The sequence below is a fragment of the Lepidochelys kempii genome, chromosome 4, assembly GCF_965140285.1.
Source record: "Lepidochelys kempii isolate rLepKem1 chromosome 4, rLepKem1.hap1, whole genome shotgun sequence".
NCBI lineage: Eukaryota > Metazoa > Chordata > Testudines > Cheloniidae > Lepidochelys > Lepidochelys kempii.
This window is the reverse complement of record NC_136383.1, coordinates 121,959,406-121,985,555: the sequence shown is the minus strand read 5'-3', so window position 1 is coordinate 121,985,555 and position 26,150 is coordinate 121,959,406. Positions and strand designations below refer to the sequence as shown.

General features: G+C 39.1%; 1 protein-coding gene across 17 annotated transcripts in view; it reads left to right on the top strand.

The window, feature by feature from the left end:
* Nucleotides 1–26,150, top strand: part of ADD1 (adducin 1) — a 136,130-nt gene that overhangs the window by 50,562 nt on the left and 59,418 nt on the right. For all 17 annotated transcript variants that reach the window (XM_073342670.1, XM_073342678.1, XM_073342669.1 and 14 more), the window contains exons 2-4: nucleotides 18,119–18,331; nucleotides 19,560–19,722; nucleotides 20,562–20,713. In XM_073342670.1, the coding sequence (XP_073198771.1) occupies nucleotides 18,137–18,331; nucleotides 19,560–19,722; nucleotides 20,562–20,713 (510 nt within the window). In that variant the 5' untranslated portion in view covers nucleotides 18,119–18,136. The remainder of the gene's footprint in view (nucleotides 1–18,118; nucleotides 18,332–19,559; nucleotides 19,723–20,561; nucleotides 20,714–26,150) is intronic.

Here is a 26,150-nt window from a genome sequence, read left to right as displayed (position 1 = left end):
TTCCCCCAACTGTGCCCCCCAGGACCTTTCCCCGCACTGTCCTCTTTTGGGGAACTTGCAAATCAATTATGGGCCTAGAAATTAACTCTGGAGACTAAACTCAGTAGTTCAGCAAAGGCTCAGATTTATCCATCTAAAGTTGAACTTCTGTGTAACAAACTATTGCTACTTAGCAGCAGCAAGCGATCCATGTCTTTTTAAAATGAAATTAGTCAATGTAACGTTTGAAAGTAGTTTTGTTGTTCAAGTGTTACAGGTCTTTGATTTCAAGACTAGCTATTGTTCAGATTGTGATGAGGGGGGGAAAGGTTGATTATGTCTGGATTATTGTAGAATTATAACATTTGAGGCATTCTTTAATTTAGAGGATTACTCTATTTTGCCATATAGTAAAGTAAAACAGAAAGTACCAGATTGAAAATCTTTGTTCAGAGAATGGGTACAGCATAAACAACAAAAGTGTAATTTCACTGTTATGCTTCGGTCCTACTCTGGGAAAGACTATTCTAGGCTTACCATTTACACGCCACTTTAGATATACAAAGAGCCATACAAACACTAATTGTCTCTCAGTATCAGTTTGTGGTACCCAAGTATGATTCCCATTTTACAGGTAGCAAAGTGAGACACCAGATGGGTGAAGCAAGTGAGATATGTAAGACGTGAGGTTACATAGGGTGTCATGACATTCTCATCTGACCTGATTACAGCAACACTCAGTCCTGGTCTACACTGCAGTTAGGTCGATGCAAGAGGCAGCTTGCGTCAACCTAATTTTGTAAGCATCTACACTAAAATGTTGCTACATCAAATTAATAACTCAGCCTCTGCAAGAGGTGTAGCACTTAGATTGAGATAGGTCGATACAGTGTCCGTGTAGACAGTGCATTGTTTACATCAACTGTTACTGGTTTTCAGAAGCCATCCCACAATGCCTCACACTGACAGTTAAATCAGTGCAAGCACTCCTGATGACGATGCGCACCTCTGACACAAGGAACGTAGTGTGGACGTGTAAAGCGATTTAATTACTGCAGTGGCTATCTGTTAATGTAATTGAGATCAACCTAGTTTTGTCAGTGTAGCCATACCCTGAGTTATCCAGACAGCAGCTTTTTTTTTTTCCCATAACACAGCCATGTATCTGCTGCCAGAAAAACCTCACTTAATAATGCCTGGTTGGTTATAAACTCTGTGAAAAGCTGTAGAATTGATGGGTGTACATATAATTCTTTAGCATACAGTAAATTAAGATCTGAACTCGGGTGGCTTTTTTTTATCAAGACTGTATGCTTGTTGATCGTGGCAGACTCCTCCACCAAGCAGATCTAAAAGCTTTTGTATGACAAAATCTAGTCATGTTTCTAGTTAGTTACAACTAGGATGTGATCGGAGGCTACTAAGATCTTCCCTGTGCACTGTCCCATTGAGGTCAATACCTTTATGCATTACAAATTAACATTAGCATTTTTATTACTTACAATTATTAAAATTGCCTGTATATTTTAATTATTAGCAAGATGTGTGCCAGTTTAAGGGTTTTTTTCCCCTTTAATATTAGATTGTTTGCCTTCCTTCTCCTACCTTCTTCCTATTTCTAGTGCCTTCCAGTGCTTATGTCCTAAGAATGTGGGAGGGCAATACTTGAAGTAAGCTATAGAAATTAAAAAAAAATTTTAAAAATCCATGGAGAGGCAAGAGAGAGCACTGCCGAGAAGAAGGAAGCGGCAGTCAGAGTGCATGGTGGGCATTCCTATTCCCTTCAGGAATTCTGCCTCACCTTGTCCCAGAGTGCTCTGTTTTGGGGAAGCAGCGGGTAAGGAATCATCCAGACTTTCTTTGTGTGTGTTTCTGTCTTCAAATGGGTATTCCTTTCCACCTCACTTTTCACCTTTTACTTTAAGAAGTAGGGTGCAGCTAATTGTGTGTGTGTTTTCCCAGAAGCCCAGTATTGGGTGCAATTTCCATTTATTAGCCTCTGTATTGTATTGTGTGAGGCCAGTTTTCATTTTCAGCTTTGGTTCAGACATGCTGACCAGTCTGTGCCCTCAGGCTTTTTATGTGCTGGTCAGGTCAGATCAGTAACTTGCCACTGAGAAATTAGATGCACAAGCTGCTGATCTGATCTGACCTGTGCTTAAAAATCCTGAGAGCATTTGCTTACTGGCATGTCTGACCCTGAGGCGTGGGCTGGGCATTTGTGTTCACAGGAACCTAATAATAAGCAGTATTTGGGTTAAACCTGAATATCCCCTTATTTATGTCTTGTGTTTCTTCACTAACTCTCAAGCCTGAAGAGTTCATATGGCAAAAATAACCATATGGTATTCTCCCGGTATTAAAATTCTTGGCCGGTGGAAATACCAGAAGAATAAGAGCGCTTGTGCTGCTCTGACCCCATTAAAGGCTCCCTGAGCATTAAAAATGTACGTGAAAAATGTCAACAGTATAATTAAAAATACTAAACCCTGCTCACACCAGAGGCTGGAAATGGCTGCTTGTCACAGTTCTTATAAATTCTTTGAATGAAAGTTGTGGCCTATTACTGTGCCCTTGAATTATCTGTGTGAATGCTTCTCCAACTACAATATGAAGTGTAACTGAGTGATACAAAATAAGGAATTTAGCATAGCAATAAACAAGTCTGGAAAAATCCTCTTTCTTGTACAATTCAGTGGAATTTACCAAAGAAATTGAGGTATGGGCAGGTCATCTGTCCGTGCTCCTGAGATTTTTAAGTGTAGTTCAGCTGCTTGTCTAGTGGGTAATAAATTAACTACTTATCCTTTGCATAAGACTGGGGTTTTGGTGATTCTGAGCTACCAGAAAATGTTTTTTAGTTATGATTAGTCTTGAGGGAAGTAAGGCACATTTTAAAAAGTTGTTTTTTTGAAGGGTGAGATTGGTCTTGATTGTCATTTTATTTTTGAAAGTTAAAGTAAATTTTTAAAAGACATCAGCTACATTGCAAAGTGCAAAGCAGTATTAAAAGCATAGAGCTAAATATGAAACATCATGATAGAGTAACTCATTAAAAACCCTACAGAACCCCCTCTTCTGCTACTTACATCTCAAGTGTAATGTAATAGGTATGTCATAAATATAAAGGGAAGGGTAAACCCCTTTAAAATCCCTCCTGGCCAGAGGAAAAATCCTCTCACCTGTAAAGGGTTAAGAAGCTAGGATAACCTCGCTGGCCAAAATGACCAAAATGACCAATGAGGAGACAAGATACTTTCAAAAGCTGGGGGGAGGGAAAAACAAAGAGTCTGTTTGTGTGATGCTTTTGCCGGGGACAGAACAGGAATGGAGTCTTAGAATTTAGTAAGTAATCTAGCTAGATATGCGTTAGATTATGATTTCTTTAAATCCTGAGAAATTAAGCTGTGCTGAATAGAATGGATATTCCTGTCTGTGTGTCTTTTTGTAACTTAAGGTTTTGCCTATGTTTTGAATCTAATTACCCTTTAAGGTATTTACCATCCTGATTTTACAGAGGTGATTCTTTTTATTGTTACTTCTTTTTTACTGGTACTTCTATTAAAATTCTTCTTTTCAAGAACTGAATGCTTTTTTTCATTGTTCTCAAGATCCAAGGGTTTGGGTCTGTGGTCACCTATGCAAATTGGTGAGGATTTTTATCAAACCTTCCCCAGGAAGTGGGGTGCAAGGGTTGGGAGGATTTGGGGGGGAAGACGTTTCCAAACAATGCTTTCCTAATAAAATAAACCCAGATAAACGTTTGGTGGTGGCAGTGGAAGTCCAAGGGCAAAGGGTAAAATAGTTTGTACCTTGGGGAAGTTTTAACCTAAGCTGGTAAAAGTAAGCTTAGGAGGTTTTCATGCAGGTCCTCACATCTGTACCCTAGAGTTCAGAGTGGGGAAGGAATCTTGACAAGGTATAATTAACTCTTGGTTTATTTTGTTACCATATCTTTAGTTAAATTATAAACTCACTGGGGTAGGTTTTGTTTCTTTTACAATATATCTGTATAGCGCCCAGCACAGTGGGGCCTCTAGCTGTACAGATGATGTGCCTGCATGGAAGGAATGGGGAAGGATACTGATGAAACTCAGGCTTTCCAGTTTGCACAGAAAGATCAGTTTGTAAAAATGTCCGGTGCCCATGTAGTGAACCTCTTTGGTGTACCTCATTTTAGGCCCTGGAGATAAGCTAAACATGTTTGTTCAGGCTTGTTTCCCAGAATGTGTGTGTGTCTCTAATCAGTGATGTGAGCTGTTCTGTAGTATAGCCTGACTCTGGCGGCATTGTACTGAATCTTTCACCCAGCTACAATAAACTGCTCAATCCGTGCCAGCAGTTTTCTCGCGGAGCCATTGGACAGAGTAGGAGAACAAGTTGAAACTGGTTAGAAACAATCAAACCAAGAAAATGGTAATGATGAACTAGGTCATTAGTTTGAAACCTTTCACTTTACCTTTAGAAAAGACTTGAAAGTTTAGAAATGGCTGCTCTGTCAGTGGGTGAGGTGCTATACATGCTTGTGTTCTTATGTTGGTGACACAGAACTGGTTGTGGAATGTTAGTGAAGACAAGAAAACCATATTATCAGAAGAGGAAGTGGGAAACAGGACCTGTGCAAAGCCTGCTCAGCTCAGAAGCCTGAGAAGGAGCTGATCAAGGAGGCAGAGGAAAGTAGGAGGCTGGGATTGGGAAGAATACAGGGACCTGGTAAAACAGATACATTCAAGTTAAGTATCTCTAGTTCCCTTTCCTTCTTAGGGCTTGTCTACACTGTGATGTTGTCAACAAAATTTTTGTCTTTCACGGGTACTTAAAAAAGCCACTGCCAGATCTTTTGCTTTATGCATAGAGATTATTCTGTTAAAGGAACTTTAGCTCAAACACTTGGATCTGTGTATCAGAAGAAACCTTAACTTCGTGCCTTTACTCTTGGCCTCCTGCCTGTTGAGGTCTGGGATCTGATAGAACAAAGTTAGAGGAAGCAAGTGAGAATGCAAGAAACTAGGCCCAAAACAATCTCTCTATATGAGATAGATATTTTGTCTGCGTTAAAAATTAAGGAAATGCATTTTTTTCTGGTGAAAGATGCACTTTTCCTGTTAGCTGCTAGAAATTTAGTTTTATATTCTGCAACATGTCCTTTATCTGGGAGCTTGGGTGTGTTGGGCGCTTGGGTGAAAATGTGGGTAGACTAGTTTTTAACCCCAAATGAATGTTTCCAATTGAGAGGCTCTTGGGCAACTTTTACCCGGGAGGTAGTTAGTAATTTTACCTATTTTCCTTTTTCCTGTTCTCCCTAAATGGTCCCACTTCCTCGTGGCAAGCACACTTGTTTTCTCTGGTCTTGCTCTGTCAGTTCACAAGCTCCAAGAGACTGGAGGGAAAGACTAATGTCATGAAGCTAATGTTTCTAGTAGCATATAGATCCCACTGTCTGAGCTAGGGTGTTATATTGACTTTGGTAGAATAATCTCCATGTACACAAATATAGATGTTGATTCTGAGCTGCCAGAGCTTAAATTCACTGTAGTGTTAGCTCATGGTATAACTCAATTGTTGCCCCTAACCTAGCTCCCATGCACACACAGGTATCTCTAGCTCAAGGTAAATGGTGCTTTAAAGTCAACCTAGCAGGCCTGTCAAGGAGTGAAGTTTTGAAGCTCAAGTGCTGCTGACACTGGAGCTAATAATGCAATGGGGATTCAGCTACTCTGTGCTGCTGATCCAGGCACTCTGTGCAGCTGCAGTGTTTTACAGTATGACCTCTCTCACTGAAGCTAGGCTGACTTGAGAGGAGTCAACTCCAGTGTCGGTAACTCAAACTGATGCTGCAGGGAAGACAAACCCTCACGGTATTATTATCACTGTTTCACAACTCTTCTGATGATTACAAATAGAAGCCAGGTCACCTAGCCTACCTGCAGATGTTGACAAAGTGCTCTCCTTGGGTTTTTAGCATGGAGGAGCCTTGGGAATTACATTTCTTACCAAACATGGATATTAAAAAATGCATATTGCCTTGCATTAACCATGAAGTTCCTAAAACCAAATTAAGGTATCCCTTCCTTCTTCTTTGTCTGAATTCTCTTCCTTCTCCCTAACTGGTATCCTGGTTAGTGAAAAGGGAACTGTCTGTATTGTGTTTTTACCCTAGGATTCTAGCTAGGTCTGTCTTCACTTCTGCTTAAGAAGGGCTCTGTCATCTATTCTCTCTCTTGCCATATACAGGACAGAGTTAGTTGGTTCTGAGAAAACTCTTGCTCTGCCCCTTCTCTCCTCAGAGAACAGAGCTTTGCTGCTGGGGTAGAGATCCTGGATCCTCATCCTCCTGAAGAGGTTGCAGATAAGGGACTTCCAAATAGGATATCACTTCTCCTGTCAGGTTCAGTTTTGCTCCACTAAGACCTAGGAAGTAGAGGGAAATTCCTCAACCGGCATTTGCTTATACTGTTGTTCCCACTTCAGATTTCCCTGTCTGGAGATTCCTCGCTTTCTCAGCTAAATTGGAGGGGAGTTCTTGGAGAATAGCACTTGTCTGATCCCGGCAGAGGGGCTAGAGCTCTCCTGCCTTCAGAAGTTTGGAAGTAGCACTCTTTTCAATCCCTGGTTAGTATGGATGGGTGGATGGGAATCACCTATCCCACTTTAGTGCTGGTTTGCTCTGCATGTGTGAAGAATAGCATCTGGCCTTCTATACATATTCTGAGCCTCTTCTCAAATGTACTGAACTTTGAACAGATTAAGTAGCAGCTGTGTTTAACTGGTTTCAACAAAATCAGCAAAAACAACTAGGGGTCCTTGTAGCGCTTTAGAGGCTAACAATTTATGTGGGCATAAGCTTTCGTGGGCTAAAACCCACTTCATCAGACGCATGGAGTGGAAAATACAGTAGCAAGTAGATATACACGGTACATGAAAAGATGGGAGATGAAGTGGGTTTTAGCTCACGAAAGCTTATGCCCAAATAAATTTGTTAGTCTCTAAGGTGCCACAAGGACCCCTCGTTGTTTTTGCTGATACAGACTAACACAGCTACCACTCTGAAACATGTCAACTAAATCAGTTTCTACACTCTGGTCATCAAGTGTAGATAGGGCCAAGCCATCTTAGAAGCATGTTTAAAGATGTTCTAACTTAACTATGTAAAAACTGGTTTAGCTGGAAATATGTTCAAACGTGGTTCTAAAGTCCTTTCCTAACTGAGAGTACTAGGGGACATATTTGGTAACTTATATGATTGTAAAAGGTACCAAATACTAATCACTGCAGTTTGCCCTTTAATGGAAATGAACACCAGAAAAATAGAAGGCAGCTGGGAATTGAGGTACTCTTAGGTCATTTTTACTGCGATGTTTCAAACATTAGATCTTATTTTTCTTAGACATACGCTGTAGAATGTACCAATAAATGACTTCATACTTACAGAAATGCCTCTCCAGACAATATTTTTCTGTGATTTCTGTAAGCAAGAAGAATCTTTATTGGTTTTTAGCAATCAAAGAGCAATTTCAGGTTTTCCATGGCAAAAGGCCCATAGCTATCTGCTACTAAATAGATCTGTACTAGTTTTCTAAATGCAATTTTCTGTCGAATTTGAAGCAGATTTTTAGGCTTCATTGTTTACGTGTCCTTCCTAACGAAACCACTTTAAAGGCTATTGTAATTCTTACTCCAAAAATAATCAGAATAGGAAATTCTCTTTTGTTCTGGTTTATAGTAGGTTGCACATACCACAGAAGTTGAAGACAAGATGCACCCTATCCAGCTGATCGCAGAAAACTATGATGCCATTGTTCACTTTCTTCTCAAAGTTTCTGTGATACAGTCCTCATGGCTATTGCAAGGTCTGTTCTGTTTGGTAGCAGCTAGTCTTCAAAAAATATGAGAAAAGTGGTGATCCAGACACAACAAAAGGACTAATAGACATTGAACTCTACCTGCCTGAACAAATGGAAAGACATGGTGTAGGATCTTGACTTTTCTCATATGCCACTTGCAAAGCCTGGGCACTCCTTTGTAAGCTTGGAACCGCTGACTCAGTAAACACCATCAACCAAAAGTGGCAGTCAGTGCTGTCTTCTCACACCTTCTCTGTAATTTATAGACTAGAACTAACAAGCTGATTAGTCAAAGGTTCAGAAAGAGCTTTTTCTAGGTGTCCAACAAAGCCCTGCCACTTCACCACTATCATCCCCATAAACTACAGAAGAAATAAACTAGTTCCTTATGGCCACTAAAAGTAGAAAAGCTGCTGGTAATTCCTTAAGAATTTGGGGCCAAAGGGACAACCATGGTTGGCAGACCTAAGCACCACCATAGATTCGATGGGGAAGATCCCAAAAAGCTGGTGGGAGGCGATAGTGGTTGCCCTCCTCACACAGGGAAACCACCAACTGGTGCTGCCAGCTATTGCCCAATATCACTCTTCTCCATAACTCGTAAATTAATGTAAAGAGTTTTACTTACCTGTCTTACCCCATCTTTGAGGCCATCCTGCCAAAGGAATAGGTCAGTTTTAGACCAGAATGAAGTTACTGCGACCAGGTTCTTGCCATTACTAATTACATCAAGACTGGCTTCCAGTGGAATCTGAAGACGGGAACAGCATTGATTGATTGATTTTTGCTGGCTATGATACAGTATAGAGATATGGGCTATTACTCAAGACATCAAGAGTCATCAAATGCTGTAGTACTAAGTGACTCCTGGCCATAATGTTGAGCACCTGTAAATATCGCTTCCTGTTGAATGGGCAGTTCAGAGGTCAGTGGTGACTTACCCCAAATATCTGTGCTGATTCCGTCACTATTCAGCATCTGCATTAGTGACTTGCCTGACACAGTTTCATGTAAGTTCATTTGTGGTGACCACATTGGTGCAGTACAAGGCAAAGACCTCACCACCATCAGTGACATTCTCTCCACTGACCTCAAGATAATGGCCAGAATAATTTCAAAATTGGAAGCTCCATCCCAGTGCCTACAAAACCGTGGTAATAGCTTTTTATCTAACCAACAAAGCCACCAAGGAGCCACTTAATGTTACCTTTTGCAGTCAATGGGTCTGAAATGAATCCTATCTTGGGTGTATCTTTGGATAGAAACTTGACTTTTAATGCTAATCTGGAAAAGGTGCAAAAAAAGATAAAAACGTGAAAACTCACAGGCACAACATGAGGTTCCAATGCCCACACACGCTTAGAGGAGCAACTCTCTCACTGGTGCACTCAATCACTGAATATTGCTCACCAGTCTGAGCAGACAGCTCACCAAATCTCTGGACATGCAGCTCAATATCATGATGAGAATTGTAACTGGAACATTAAAATCAACACCTGTTCAATGTTTGCCCACTCCAGAACATGTACCCACGCTAAAGATCTGGAGAGAGACACATACAACTTATGAGTACAAACAAACCAGGGCCTACCTGAACTTGCCAATTCATGAGGACCTCCAGACTCTTCTGAAGACACCTGAACTCTTGCAAGCCTTTTTGGGATTGGGCTTAATCAGGATCTTCCAGACTTCAATCTATCCTGGAAGCAGTGGTCTACACTGAGCCATTTCAGAACATCGCCTCGCAGATGCTGTCATCTCTGACACCTCTGAAAGATGCGAGACAATGCACAGTGTGCATGTGGACACCAGTTACAAACTATAGACCTCAGTGTCCACTTCGATGTTTTTGCTGGTGGCATCTCAGTCTTTGATCCTGTCCATATTAATCTTCATGTAATTTTGTAATGCATTCTAATACTATATGTTTAAAGTCCTCCTACTGACTTCAGTGGGCTTTGGATCAGGCTGATAATGGGGAATACTTGCTGATAGAGTTTATAAATGCCGTAGCTTAAGTGAACCTTTGTATAATTAGCTTTTCTCCACCAGCTTCAGTTTTTCTGTCTCTTTTCTTCCTCTCTCTGTCTCTCTAATCCTTCTGCTTGCCAGAACCAGTTATCGCCAAGACTGGCATAATAATCCACCCATAAACTGCATCACTTCTGGCAAGTTAAGCTTTTGATAGTGTTCGGTATAAACCATATGAGTCCAGTCTTGAATTCACAATGTCTTTTGGTATCAAACATGAAGATTACATTTGTATTTAGTGCCAGTTCAAGTGAGCAATTCTGTTTTGTACAAATAAACAAACAGCCAGTTTTATTAGGATTCTAAGGACAGCAATAAATGTTCCTGCTTGTGAAATAATCTCTTCCTGTTGAACACAAAGGGAAGAGGAAGCTTAGAAGAAATGTCAGCTAAGATTGTTTGGCTAAAAGGAAAATTGTCTGGTATGTTAGACTTCTCTGCCTGCTAACTAGTCTGATCATGAACTTGCTTTATTAGCTCTTGGGCTTCCTAAGATGGTGCCAGCTTTTCCTTTTTGAAGTTCAACAGGAAACATTTGAAATGCCAAGAAAAAATTGCCAAAATGTTCACACTGAAGAATACACTTTTTGAAAAAGATGGAAACTTTAATGGGACATCATAAATAACTTGTTTCTACACTAGTTTTGCTAATTTTTCTAGGGCAGATGATTGAATAAATGTGTTTCTAAAAAGTTTTTTTAGAAGAGCAAGAGCAAATATGTAGGAATCACTGAGGTAAAAGTAAGGTAATCAAAGTGCGGTAGTGTAAGATATGATAAAGCTGTAATTATATACTATATACAAAAAATACATTAAAAGAACATTACAATTGGAAAGTCAAGCACTCAGAAGTTAGGAAATGCTTAAGGTTGCCTGTGCAGCCTTAATTCAGCTGTTTTCTGTATCTATTATGATACAGTCTTTAATTATATGAACCCATACTATTTTTTCCACAGAACCATAGCCTCTTTCATGTATACTGTCTGAGCTTGGATATCCTGAAGTATTGTAGCCAGTGAATTAAAAATACATTTTATACTTGCTCTTCACTTGCCCTCAGTCTGGCCTTGGCTGAGGCCTTTTTTGAAGACATTTCTAAACTGCAGTGTCAGATTTCTGGAATCCTGAGAAGGAACTGCAGGGTCTGGTCCAATATTTCCAATTTGTGTATGCAGTGTAGACACCTGCCCACTAGGAAGGGGGACTGACATCACTGATACATTTCCAATAGGCTAATAAATGCCTTAGGGAACAGTAAACCAAAGCTAATCTAGTCTAACGCCTATCTTGGGGACTAGTTTAAAATGTGTGAAGTATTAAAGCTTGGGGTCTGAAATGTGTTACCAGCTGCCATCTTGATTACCACAATTAAATTTTACTTTGCTAGATTTCACTACATTTTTATGTACCTTTTATATTTGATAGACTTACTTTTTTAGTGTGTGAAACTTTTTTTCACCATATTTAACCATGAGTCAAACGTCTTTAATATTTTGAAACCACGTATATTTCCTGAATTCCTGTAATACAGGTAGTTAAAGAATATTTTTGCACATGGTTTTCTTTGTTGTTAGGTATTGAGTAACTTGGACAGTGTGAAAGATATATTCTTCCAAGTTTCTAGATGTTGGTGCACACAATGCTGTGGTTTGGGTAGCAGTATTTCCATGATAAAGTCTTTCCTCCCACCATACATGTAACTCTGTGTTGAAACTTCCCTTTGGGATTAAATTTGGAATGAAACTAAGAATTGCTGTTGCTTTTTAAAAATAAATTTAAAATGCCCCCCCCCCCAAAGGTTTCAGATACTGCTTTGAATTTTACAGAAAACTCCCTCTTTTAAGTACAAGTACAATAAACACTTCAGTTCCTCATTTCCTATACTAGTGTCCAGCAAAAGTTTTATTGTACTCTGAAGCTAGGTTATATATATATGTATAGTATGTTAAATATACTTTTCATCTGAATTTAGTAGTTTGCTTTGAAAGTCTCTAATGTTTATATGTGCATGATTACCAGAGGGGTGGTCGAATAGATTGTTTCACTTCACTGTTACTGTAAATTGAGGTAACTTGTTATGACTTTTTGTAATCTGTGGTGTTCACCGTAATTTTCTTTATATAATTATTTGGGAATAGCCAATTGCAAAAACACTTCAGCCTGATCTACACTTTATTTTTTCCCCCCAATATAGCTGTGTCAACTAGGGATTTGATGGCTTGATTCTTCTCCCCCCTACCATCCCTCTCACCCCCCCAACATAGATATGTCTGCAAAAGCCCAAGTGTAGATGCAATTTAGAGTTGCCAACCCTCCAGAATTGGCCTGGAATCTCCGGGAATTACAGATTCATCTTTAATTAAGATATGTCATGTAATTATATCTCCAGGAATATGTCCAACCAAAATTGGCATCCCTAATGCAGTTATATCAGCTCAGGGGACTGGTATAATACCAGCAAAAGGACTTTTTTGCCCACTTAAACTGTACGTACACTAGTAGGGTTTGCTTGTATAGCTATAGTGGGAAACCTTTTAGGTGTAGACAAGGCCTTAACTTTGGGGGGAAATCTAGAAAGCCCATTCTTGTTTAGCTTTTTGGATCAGCACAGGACATTCAGCATCACAGAATGAATATGTATGTGCCTAGCAAAGCAAAGCCTGTACTGCTTCCTTGTCTTTATTATCTCATTTCCATATCTGATGTGGGTTCTGATTGGACCACCAGTCAGACTTCTCCTCTTCCAAAAAAAAAAAAAAAAAAAAGGGAGGGGGGGAGGAGAGTGTTTCCTAATGAAGTTAACAAGTACAGATTGTGAGGGATTCTGTAAAGTTTTGTCAAATCTCTCTGGCTTGCTTCAGATTAAAAAATCCTTACCTTATTGTCAGTGGAAGTACCGTGAATGAGTTGGCAGACATCTTTCATAATGGAACAGACCAGTATTGCATTGAAAAATAGTCTTTTATTAGCTCTAATTACTAGCCAAAGTGAAGAAAACTGAACCTTAGAAATCAAGCCATATATATGCTAATAATGTACAGTGGGTTTGGGTGTACTGGAATTGATCTATATAATTGACCAGATATGATTCTTAAATCTGAATTATGTATTGGGTTTCCTGGCACTTTTATGATATAAAGATATGCTATTCTTAGATATCAGAGTGGGGGAACACAATGACTTTAGCAAGATACTAGATTCCCATTTTGATATTATCTTGTCAGGCTGGCATCAGTCTCATGCAAAAGGGAAACAGTGAAGCAGAATCAATGTTGTGTCTAATGATGCATTCCTTACATTAAAGGAGAACCTTTTGAAAACAGCTTTGACCACTGTGTAATTTTCAAAATAATCTGAAATAAGTGGAAGTAATAATGAAAGACTGTTATTGCAGGTTGGTTCATACGCCCCTTGAAATAAGCACATAGAAAATATCACAGAAGTGCAGTAAGGGTTTCAGATTTTTTTAAAAGCTAATATAAATTAGTACTGGATACAGAATAGTTTTCAAAGGTTACTCTTTGGAGGTATATCAATTTGGGACTAAACTCTCAATAGAGCTACTGAGAGTAGAATCTAGTATGATGAGGTTTTTATGCTATTATTTTAATAGTACTGTTCTTGCCTTTTCAAATTATTTTTTCCGCTCTTCACACTTTATTAAAAAGGTTTCCTTAGTGATGTAACTCTTTGTTGTTCATTCTTCTTGTTCATTATGCATAAAAATATGGAATTTCTGTAACTCTAAGACTGGTCTGAAATAAAAGTTAAATTATATAACATAAAGTTAATTTGCAGCACTCAGGTTTTTTCAGATGTACAATCAATGTCAAGTAATATCAGCTGCCAGCTGACCTTCTGCTCTCTTAATAATCTCAACTATTGATGGAGTAACCTTTTTGCAATAAATAAAAGCATTGTTGACTTAAATTAATATAGAATCCTCACCTTGTAGTGGAACTGTTGTATGGTACTTAAAGAATATACTCAAAACATATATTTTTATTTTTATATGACTGTAGACTGCGAACAGAACTAGTAGGTCCTCTTCATTTCTAATTCTGGTATGCTCCCTGTGTGTCCATGGACAAGTCACTTAACCTCTGTTCCTTACTTTATTTTGTAGGACGGGAAACTATGTACAAGTGATCGGGCTCAATGCAGGAATCCCTATGTCAAATTCTGTAGTCTCAGAGGTCAGATTGGATGATTATAATGGTCTTTTTGGCCTTAAAATAATCAGTCTGTTCTTCTCATTATCACTGTTGTTGAGAATTAAGTACTTTCTGTTTGTATAATGGTTTGAAGACATAAGTGCCATTGGCTAAGATATTTAAAAGTGAGTAGTAATTTTGGGTGCCCAACTTGAGACACCTTAAAGGGCTTGACTTTCATTAAGTGCTGAGCACTCACCTTTTGAAAACCAACCCCCTTTAAATTGTCTCAAGTTGGCTGCAAAAATCACTAGATACCCTCTTCAGAATTTTGGCCATAATGATTTGGGTTCGTAGATGTCCAAGAATGCAGTGTAAATTTTGATCTAGTTAAGCACTGTGCTTTATTTTGCTGACCTAACTGTACGTTACTGCTGAACCCAGTTATCCAGTGTTGAAATCCCGTTTTTTTTACTAGGACAGTGGAGTTTAAACTTGTTAAACAAATTATTCACTTGGCTTCAGAAGTACGCAGGAGCTCTATGTTCAATTTATGAATGCCACCTGATGACCAGTGCTTCTGTCTGGAAGGTGTTCTGCAACTGTCTTAATGTAGTCTCCAAAATAAAATGTAAGAGATGCATTTTAGTCAAGCGTGTAGGGGAACAAAAAAAGGGAGGCAAGAAAATCATGAAAGGGAGGGTGGGAGGAGGAATGGCCAAAGGGTTTGTCGTCCTCACCAAATGTTAACTTACTGTGTACAGTTTTCTGCATTTTAGTCCAATCTACCTTCTTCTTTGGGATTATGAAATAACATGTCATAAAGAGAAAGTGTGATGGAATAGGAACAGGGGGAGAGAGCATGGAACAAAATGGAGGGAGTTGAGAGGTACAGTTCAGATGTAAGCAGAGTGGTGCACAGAAGAGGGTGGCATGATCTGCGTGAGCTAGAGTAGTACATGGAAAGGGAGAAGGAATGTTAGGACAAGGTTACTGGGAAGTACAGAGCGAGCATGGAAGTGGGACAGGAGAGAGGATGTCTCATTTGAGGCTGTAAGGCATAGAAGATTTAAAAATTCTTCCAAGGAGAGATGGGTGTCTTGGATTAAGGGCAGGGGAAGACGACACTTACTGTGCTGGCACAAATGTCTTTGTTTGCTTTATGGAGACCTTTAATTTAGGTGCTAATGGTAATTTAAAGTAGCAATCAGACTTTAAGCTTTTAAGAGTGAATGATTGAACTCCGCTCAAAAGCAGGGAAGTGATGAGTGGTTTGTTCTTTTCTCTGTCAAGTATCCTAAAGCAATTAGTGTGTGTTTGTTTTTAACAAGTGTGTGTGCTCAGACCTAATTGCTCTACAAGAATACATATACCTCAAAGCAAAAATGCTGTGACTAGTTCAAGGGATATCAAAACCAATATGAAATGAGAATATGGAAAATAATCACAGTTTTAGACTGAACAAACTGCCTGGTTTTTACTTTTAGCTGAAGGCAAAACTGGTTATGGGTAATGTGTGGAGCAGAGAATTCTTTGGAAAGGAATGATGATTCTGCTTTATTCCCTGTATCTCTGCAGTGAGGGAGTTACTTGTCATTGATACCAAATACAGACAGAAAACTGCCTTGATAAATCATTCTGCTTTAACTCCTGTAGTTCTGCCTAGTTTGCACAGGCAAAGGTGACTTACTGTTCAAAAACAGTTAAAGGCTGCTCTTTCCTAAGTCACAAGTTCAGCTTTTTTTGTGGCTGAACAGTGAAAGAGATCTTGGTGAAAGGTTGGCTTGAAATATCTCTTCAAAGGTTACCTGCCTGATGGGATTTATTTTTACTATCAGGCTCCTTTTGAGTTAGAATGGAGCTCTCCAAAAGAGCAAGAAGTTCTCCACTAGATGCTCCCCACTGCTATCACAAGTGTGTTCTGTAAATCCTGCAGATAGGGAAAAGGGCTCCAAGTGCAGCCAGTTCCACCTTACTATTTCAACTCTTGCAGCATTCGGCACTGAAGCTGTTCAAGATGCCCCCAACCTCTTTCTAAAGTAACCACAGAAGTTTGTATGTGGCAGCTGTGCTATCACTTCCTATTTTCTGTTTTATTCCCTTTAGGGAAAGCAGGAGTGGCTCTAGGCCTGGCTCCTTCCTCCCTTCATAAAGGAAATGCTGTGTTTGGAGTGCTCTGTTCCCCTGCTCCTCCCTTCCTATAGAAGAGCTAGCGGTTCAAGCCTCTCTGCACTATGCATCATCCCCTCTTTAAAAACTAGTAGTGTCTGGGTTGCCCTCCTCCCTCGTTCTCCCATCTCTTCCTGGAGTTGATTTGTATAACTGACCAGATGTGATTCTTAAATCTGAATTGTATATTGGGTTTCCTTTTACTATCTCTAGGCAATGACACACCAACAGGCACTTTTATGATCTAAAGAGATGCTATTCTTAGATATCAGAGTGGGGGAATGGGATGACTTTAGCATGATACCGCAACAGTTCTATGGCTATTTGGTTCCTTTTCTCTTTTCCTCCCACGGGGAAAGGCACTAGTTGCTCTCTGGCCCTATTTGTTTGGGCAAAATTTCTACCGACTCTGAGGGGCAAGGGTCTTCAAGTCCTGCATACACTGTATGTATTTATAATATATGGTCATATTATACTGACATATTCAGCAAAAATCAATTTTACAACAATGAGTAAACTACTTTGTGTATTAAGTGATGTCAGTTTGTCAGTCCTGTATGGTAAATGAAAGAAAACCTAGTTTCTCTGCTCCAAAAAAGCGTGGTCTAAATTTGATGGGACAACATAATGCAGACAAATAGGCTGGATGTTCAGGGATTGGAAGGCACAGTCTCAAAAGTGATACAAAGTTGGTCTTATTTAACCGCTTATCAGTGAATGGCTTCCAGGAAGAAACATGTTTTCAGGAGGAATGCAGGTTCTGTTGTTCTATACAGGTCTGCTCCATCCTGATCTATTGGCGGTAGCAGCTTCTCATGTGTTTAGGTCAACTTGGCCATCTTTTAGGTGAGCTTTGAGTGTGTTTTTGTTGGCCTCTTGTGGGAGCTCTGTACTTCTGAAAATCAGGCCATGTAGTTAGGGCAATAGCTTTTGGTATAAAAGGCTGTAATTAAGTGAGAGATCAGCTGCTATAAAATAGTGACAAAAGGAGCTTTGCAATTTACTCTGATAGGAACACACCTTAAAAATGAGAAATAATTTAAAACAAAGCTTGCTTGTGGGCTACTTAATCTGACCTTTGTTTTATTTTGGTGTTTGCTTTTTGCATATATAGTAAAATAATGTTGTTGGGTTTTTTAGCTGTTAAGATCTTGTATTTTAATATGTGAACGCTGTGGTGCAATGTGAGTAAAAATGTGAGAGCGTATACTGCTAAAAGAAATCCTTATAAATAATTTAAATTTTAACAATACCAGGACACTCTGGAGGGACAGCAGTATAAGAGAATTTCTCCAAGTAGTCTTCAGTTAACTAAATTTAATATGTTAAATATAAACCATTATACTTTTCTTTAAACCTCTTTTTAAAAATGCTTCCCAAATATTGCTGTCTAACTATACAATTCACCGTATTTTGGACTGACGTAGTCAGTAAAACCTGGTGATTCCATTTCAGTGCTGATGTTGGGAATATTGAATCTTACATGTCATTTTGCACCACTTCGTATGCATATCTAAATGTCATTGTTGTACATTAGAAAACTTCATATTCTGATCTCCATCCTTCTAGTACTGTCTGTGGGAAATGTGAAAACTGAATGGATAACTAAAGGTGCATTATTACGTAGAGAGCCTATTGTAGTGGAGACTATTTGAATAGCTGTCTTGTTTGACTTTCCACCTTACTACTTCAAAATTATATGCCTGAATATATACTACTTTTTATGCGCTTTTAAATTTAACAAAATATACCTGGCTTCCTCCATGCATACTATTAAAACTGTGGCTTATGCAGTGTGGAAGCCAAACTAATTTAGTTCTTGATTTTGTGCTGTGTTGAAACCAAGAACATGTTTGAATACAGATCTGTGTTGCTGTCTTGTAAATACTTGTGTATTATCAGTCTAGGTTCTAACCTTTTTCCTGGTTTGATTTTCCCTAGGACCCTTAAAATTCTGCTATGAATGGTGATTCCAGAGCAACGGTGGTGACTTCACCACCCCCAACAACAGCACCTCACAAAGAAAGGTATTTTGATCGAGTTGATGAAAATAACCCCGAGTACTTGCGAGAGAGGAATATGGCTCCTGACCTGCGCCAAGATTTCAACATGATGGAACAAAAGAAGAGAGTCTCCATGATTCTGCAAAGCCCAGTAAGAAAATACCATATTTTCCCTCAGTGTTATATATTCTGATTTTGATTACTTTGCACTGTGACACAATATGTTCAACAGAAGTTAGAGATGTTTAAGGCTACATGCCCCCACTGCTGTTACCCTTGCTACTGTGGCTACACTGCTATTTATACTCATGCTAGCTCGATGAGAGCTAGCATGAGTATATATACATGAGTAGGGGAATCACACCCCAACCTCAGAGTGTAGATGTAGCCTAAGACTTATTTGATCTCCTTGCCTATGTAAGAGTGATCCTTAGAGCATAATTTTCTAGTGTGGTGTCCAGTCAAGTTTCATTGTCCCAATTAGTAGAGTTTCATCATTTTATTGGGGAGACAGTTCCATGCTCTTTAGGAAGATGCTTTTCTAATGCTCACTTAATTGAATCTGTTTGCTCCTATTTTAACTTCCTTTTTCCATTTTAAATTCCTCCTTGCTTTTTAATGTTTTAAATCCAAATATTTGTAATTACTTCAACTCTTAATTGTTGTTTAGCCAAGGTAGACATATTTTGCTCTTGTAACTTTTCCTCATATGTCATTACTTCGTGAAATATTCAGTAGATTTTTGATACCCTTTGCTTCCAGAAGGGAAGCCAGAGGATAAAGTGATTGATTTAAATTTATTATGGTACTTAAATATGTGTCCTTGACTAAAATCTGCTCTTTGCTCAGATGGCTTTCTCTTCTTTCGGCAGTTTAGTCTTTGCATAGCTAATGAGTGGGTTACAAGACTCACTTTTCGTGAAATGTATTCTCTGAAAAGAATTGGTATACATGTTTTATGATGTCATAATTAGGGTTGTTGCCTTTCTGGTAGGCAGCAACCCTGTTGTATTGATCCCACCAACTAATACGCCTATTTCAGTTTGTTCCCCCTTCATGCAAGCTTTAGCTCTCTACTTCATGTCTAACAGTCTTACATGTTGTATTATCCTTCTTCATGAGCAGGGGGGAAGTTGTTAGTTTACAAAGGCTGATAAAACTCATGCCACTTGGAACTCCGGAGAGCAACATTTTTAAGTGACAGAAACAGGCCCAATAAGTCTGCCACCAGCTGACTGGGCGGCGGGGAGTGTGCAGTGTGTTTCCCTCTGAAGAGTGCCGAGAAGATACTCGGGAAGGAATGTGTGAGGCTAGCAATCTAGCTGGTTAGGGTTCTGCAATTTTGTGATGTTTAACAATATCCAATACTTTGTTGCTAGGCCTTTTGTGAAGAATTGGAATCCATGATCCAGGAACAGTTTAAGAAAGGAAAGAACCCAACAGGCTTGTTGGCTTTACAGCAGATTGCAGATTTCATGACAACAAATATACCAAATGTCTACCCAGCGGCACCACAAGGTGGAATGGCTGCATTAAACATGAGTGAGTGCACAGGGATCATTTGTGGTAAAGATATGCCATAACTTGTAATGGGTACTTGAATTATTTTTAAGGAAGTTTTGAAATTAAGAGACAATGTTGTGAACCAGCTGAAATACCAGCCCATTTTGTTCACAGGGATGCTGTAAAAATAAACAAACAAATCAATTAAAGTAACTTGTAAATGCTGGAGTGTTATAAAGAATAATTATTTGTGTATATTGTTTATATCAGCAGTTCTCAAACTGTGGGTTGGGACCCCAAAGTGGGTCGTGACACAGTTTTAATGGGGTTACCAGAGCTGGCATTAGACTTGCTGGGGCCTGGGGCTGAAACCAAAAGCTCAGGTTACAACCCCCACCCACCCAGAGCTGAAGCCCAGGAGGCCGGGGTTCGGGCTTCAGCTTTGGCCCACCTGCCTGGACTTTGTCTTCGGTCCCCGTTCCTGGGGTCATGTAATAATTTTTGTTGTCAGAAGGGGGTCGCAGTGCAGTGCAGTTTGAGAAACCCTGGTTTATATTAAAGCCCGTTTAAATTAGATGTGTTAACTGAAAAATATGCTGTCGCTAATAAATCTGCAATACAACTGAATAATGCTATCTGTATTTAACAAATATTTACCAAATGGCCTATCCACGGGAAAAGGAAATGCTCGTTATCAGAGGTCTAGCTGGTGGAGGTATATCCCTTTTGAAACTAATAATTTTTGACTTCTTTGGTTGTCCAGTGAACTGTCAGTAGCATTATAGGAACAGCTACAGTAGATGTGGTAGAATATTGTTGGACATTAACTGAGATATTGAGCACATGATTTACATATGCTTTTACTTCTTCCTTTTCAGGTCTTGGCATGGTGACACCAGTGAATGACCTTAGAGGGTCAGATTCCATTGCTTATGAGAAAGGGGAGAAGTTATTGCGATGTAAATTGGCAGCTTTCTACAGACTAGCGGATCTTTTTGGGTGGTCTCAGCTTATTTACAATCATATAACAGTGAGTATTGGATCAACACATAGCTAAACAATTGTTCTATAGATAGATATTTTCCACCTCTTTCCCACTCTCTTATTGATTGCAACAGAAATGAAGTGGTATTGAAAACAGTATAATAGTGAAGAGATTCATCATGGCATGTCAAGAATTAAGAATAGAACAGCTTGGATGTCAGCCAGTTTAGTTTGAATAGAGTCTTAAGAGACTGTACACCAAAGTGCTCATGATGAAACAGTTTTTTGTTGTTTTGTTTTTGTTTTTTTTTCAGAGGCTCAAGCATTTAATGACTTAAGTAGAATGAATAATGCTTCATTCAGTAAGCAACTTCTTAGGGTTCTTTTTCAATATAATATGTCTATTTTTGTTCATTTAATTAAATATTATTGAAAATTTTTAAAATGCCCATAGTACAATAAAAGAAAAGGAGTACTTGTGGCACCTTAGAGACTAGCAAATTTATTAGAGCATAAGCTTTCGTGAGCTACAGCTCACTTCATCGGATGCATATAGTGGAAAATGTAGTGGGGAGATTAAATTTGTTAGTCTCTAGGGTGCCACAAGTACTCCTTTTCTTTTTAAAGATACAGACTAACACGGCTGCTACTCTGAAACCTGTCATAGTACAATAGTAACCCTTTCTGAGAATCAGAAACCCCTGGTACATTTGATCTTAGAACACTTAGCTTAACACTCTCTGCCAGCTATCTTCATTGTGACTGAGTGAGTAATTACTGGCACTCATCATAATAATACTTGACAGAATGACTGGCAGCGCAGGGAGGTTTCATGAGCCAGATGAGGAGCTAAAATGAGTGTCATTATTAGAGTCACAGCTGTAGTAGGAAACCCAGTCTGTTGTCTTCATAACAGAGCTGAATTGTTTATGGATATTCCAAATGCGAAGTTGTTGTTCTGACATATTACAAGTGGCTGCCCTTAATTTTTTTTCAGTTGGTTTAGATGACTAATGTTACTATTTAAATTAATAATGACATTTATTATTACTGATAAAATAATTATTAGTATTTTAATTATAAGTAATTATAATTATAAGTAATTATAAGTATTTTCTTAAGTATCTAAAATCTGTGGTGTGCACTTTGTAAAAACAAATAGCTCTTGCCCAGCCATGACACAACCCAGTGAGGGTCATAAATAAGGGAAAAGGTTAATTGAAAGGCAACAGTGATGCTAATAAGATCACATAGTTTCTTGTTAAAGAACATGAACATCTTAATGGTTTTGTTAACAATTTTTTTATACCATCCCCATCAGTTTGGATAGGTGAGCTGACAGAATTGATACTGTAAGAGAGACTTGAATGAAGTAAAGGGGTGCCTTTCTAAGCATAAAGTTCATAAACATATCCATACCTTCTTCCATGGCTCAGAGCAGGTATAGAGGTAGGTATATAAAGACTGGCATCACTGGTGGAGTAGTGAGGACAAAGGCACATGAAAGGAGCTGCTGGCAGAGATGTAGGGTCTCTGAAACAAGGCTATAAGAAGTTTAAAGTTGATGCATAGTGCAGTGGGGAGCTGGTGATGTTGCTGACATTGGTACGAAAGGTGACTTCGACAGCAGCATTTTGAATGGACTGTAGAGGGCCAGGTTAGCATCAAAAGGTCCCGAGAGAGATTGCAGTACTCAAGGCAAGAGGTGATTCTGACATGGAAGAATGATTTGGCAATCAGCATAGAAAGAATTTTTTAGAAATCTGATTAAAAAGCAACAGTGCATGTTCGATGCTAGATGGAAGGTGAAAAAGAGAGGGAAGGAAGGGTTACATTTTAACCACTCTCCCTCCACCCTTCCCCCGCACCACTAAATTATGAGGAGGATGGCACTGTTATCAACCCTAATGAAGAACGGGATAGTAGACTGGATTTAAATGAGAAGCTTCTTGGTTGTGGCCATGTCAAGCTTGAGGGGACAGCAAGCCATCCAAGCTGATGTGTCTCAATATAAGGAATGATAATAAAACTGTAGTGACACTATCGAAGGCAAAATTGGCAAGTGTATAAGGGAAATAATGCCAATGTAAAAATACTAATTTAGTACTTTATTGCAGTAATTAAATACATTTCAGATGGGATGTACAAACACTGTATAAGAGACGTGAATTTAAATGGTGAGGTGATCCCTTAGCTACGTGTGCTTTATGGCATCATTTCTCAAGCTATGAGGCTCACCTCCCAGAAGAGTCATCCACCTCTTCCGGGGGAGAAACCAAACAAGCCTTTTTTTCCTCCCTTAATTGCTTTTCGACTTACGATCCTCTTTGCCAGTTTCTGTTTTCACTGAGCCTTAAATTAAAAGGAAATATTGGGCAGGAAAAATAATCAGGCTGTCTGTTAGTAAGTTCGGTTTTGGGTTTTTTGGGTTTTTTTAAAGACCTATTTAAAAAGATATTTCTGCAGGCCTCTCTGCCTTTTAAAGATGTCTTCATCAGATTAGGCCTGACAGTAATTTAGTAGAGGAATATCGTGTGAGGAATGTTACAGTTTTGAAGCAATATGTGTACAGTACCACCATGCAAATGTTTTTCTGAAAATAATTAAAATAAGCATCAATTGGCTGTTGATTGAGTGGAAATAGCTATACAAGTCATAAAATACTAATTGACAAATGATCTGCAATGATGAGTAATAGTCATGGTGCTAAAGACAACATTAAGAGACACCACGATGTGCACTAGTGGACTATTAATACATACCTTATGTGTAAAATAATTGCCGCCTTATTCAAATAAAGTATGTATACTACCGTAGCACTCGGACTGAAAGGATCTGAAAAATGGACATTATAGCAGTTATTTCCCTTACTGGAAACTAAGAAAGTTCAAGAGAACCATATTAGAGGGGCATACCAATGTGCCCCCTTAATATGGATACTGTATATCTGATGTATCTGAAATTGTGACAACCAACTAATATGGATAGATATGAATATAAATCTGGTGGTATTGTAGATTGGCGTTTATACAGCTCTGACCCTTTAAAAAGAAAAAAGTAGAAATTCTCTTAAAAATCTGAAATGGGCCAAATAGCCTCACTTACTACTCTTATTCTGTTTCTGTAGCAAGCATCTTATTATGTCAGGAAACTCTCCACTAGCAAAGATCTGGCAAAGGTAGCTCCACCACCTGTTGTGTCAGCCATCCATCCACCAATCTCCTGGTATAAAGAGGGAGGAAGGACCATATTGGGGGCATTCCAGGGGCAGAGCATAGGGAGGAGAGGAGGAAGAGTGGCAGAGCAGAGCTTTGCTACACCCAGTTCTCCACTAACATAAATTAGGGCTGCCCCTGTGCAGGCCTATCTTTCCCTAAGTCCAAGCAGCTGTGAATCAGGGAGTTGGAGAATCAAGCCCCATATAGGAGAGACAAATATGGTAATAAAAATATTTACAAGCAAGAATTGTCCAGAAGGTGTTGGGTATATATATCCCTTATCAAATCTTCAGAATATTGTAAGCAGTAGTTACCAGTCATATCAAGGGCTCAGTTTAATGGAAAATAAGGACATTACAGGAGAACCTCAGAGTTGCAAATACCTTGGGAATGGAGGTTGTTCATAACTCTGAAATGTTCGTAGCTTTGAACAAAACATTATGGTGGTTCTTTCAAAAGTTTGCAACTGAATGTTGATTTATACAACTTTGAAACTTTTCTATGCAGAAGAAGAATGCTGCTTTTAACCATCTTAATTTAAATGAAACAAGCACAGAAACAGTTTCCTACATTGTCAAATCTTTTTTTAAACTTCCCTTTATTTTTTTAGTAGTTTACGTTTAACACAGTACTGTACTGTATTTATTTTGTTTGGCTGGGTTTTTTTGGTTGCTGCTACTGCCTGATTGCATATTTCTGGTTCCAGATGAGCTGTGTGGTTGACTGGACAGTTTGTAACTCTGGTGTTTATAACTCTGAGGTTCTACTATATTTCTTTCCTGATAGTTGTCCAAAGTGGACCCATCAAACTGGACAGTTGCTCTCTTGTTGCTGTGGAATGAACATATACAACTTGATAGGGTTGATAGACATCCTATCTTTTTTAATATTGCAAACAGACCTGCTCTGCTGTCTGTAGAATGCTTTAGTTAGGTTCACAAAGGCGATATACAATCCTCAGTTTTGCTCTCTGCACTTTTCTTGAATTTGACGCAGAGAAAATATGTTTCTGTTCTTGCCCCTACACTCTTTGGAATCTTCTTCTTGGTATTCTTGAACTGTGCATTTAAGGACATGAAAGATGGAGTGCATCTCCGCACAAGATCAGATGGGAAACTTCAACCTGTTCCAACTTAAGTCAAAGACCAAAGTCAAAAAGGTGCTAATAAGGGAACTTCTATTCACTGATGATGCTTCCCTCATAGCCCACAATGAAGATCTACTACAAGAACTCATGGACCACCTTTCAAGTGCCTGTCAGGCATTTGCTCTCACCATCAGCATCAAGAAAATGGTTGTATTAGGGCAGGGGGTTCCACAAGATCCTTCAGTTACCTTAAATGCAAACCGGCTAAAAGAAGTCCAAAAGTTCAGCTACTTAGGTTCTACAGTGACCACCAACCTCTCACTGGAGGAAGAACTAAATGTCCGCATTAGAAAGTCTGCTAAAGGTGGTGGCAGCCTAACTAAAAGAGCATGGAACAACTCAAAGCTTACCATCAAGACCAAAATGCTAGTGTACCAAGCTTGCATCCTCTGCATGCTCATGGATGGTGGGGAAACATGGACAACTTATGCTCATCAGGAGAAAAAGATAAATAGTTTCCACCTACATTGTTTATGCCTCATATTTAACACCAAATGGCAGTATAAGGTCACCAACGCAGAGGTTCTTCAAAGGGCAAATTTCTCAAGTGTGGCAGCCCTGTGCAAGCAAAGACGTCTGCGCTGGCTGGGCCATCTGAGGTTGGAAGCCTCACGCATACCCAAGGGCATGCTATACAGGGAGCTATCATAGGGAACAAGAACAACAGGACATCCCAAGCTTTGCTATAAAGACACATGCAAGTGAGCTATGAAGGAATTCGGAATTGATCCTGATCAATGGGGAATCTTGGCAAGTGATCGTAACAAGTGGCGCCATCGTCTCCATCAGGGTATCAAAGTCCATGACAGGAGCTGGCTCCTACAGCTTGAAGAGAAAAGAGCCCATAGGAAGCAAGCAGCTCTCAGCCAAGATACATACATTTGCAATAACTGCCAAAGATCATGCAAATCTCAGATTGGACTATTCAGTCACATGAGACATTGCAAACCATCTACATCACAGGCTGCAATTCCTACCATCTCTTGCAGATGAAAGAATGCCAGCAAGTCTTTTCTGATAACAACCAGTAACTAGCTTGAGAGGGAAAAAGCACTATATCTAAATAGTTTGATTATAAATGTTGAAATGCTATCAATATACATAACAAAACTATCGAT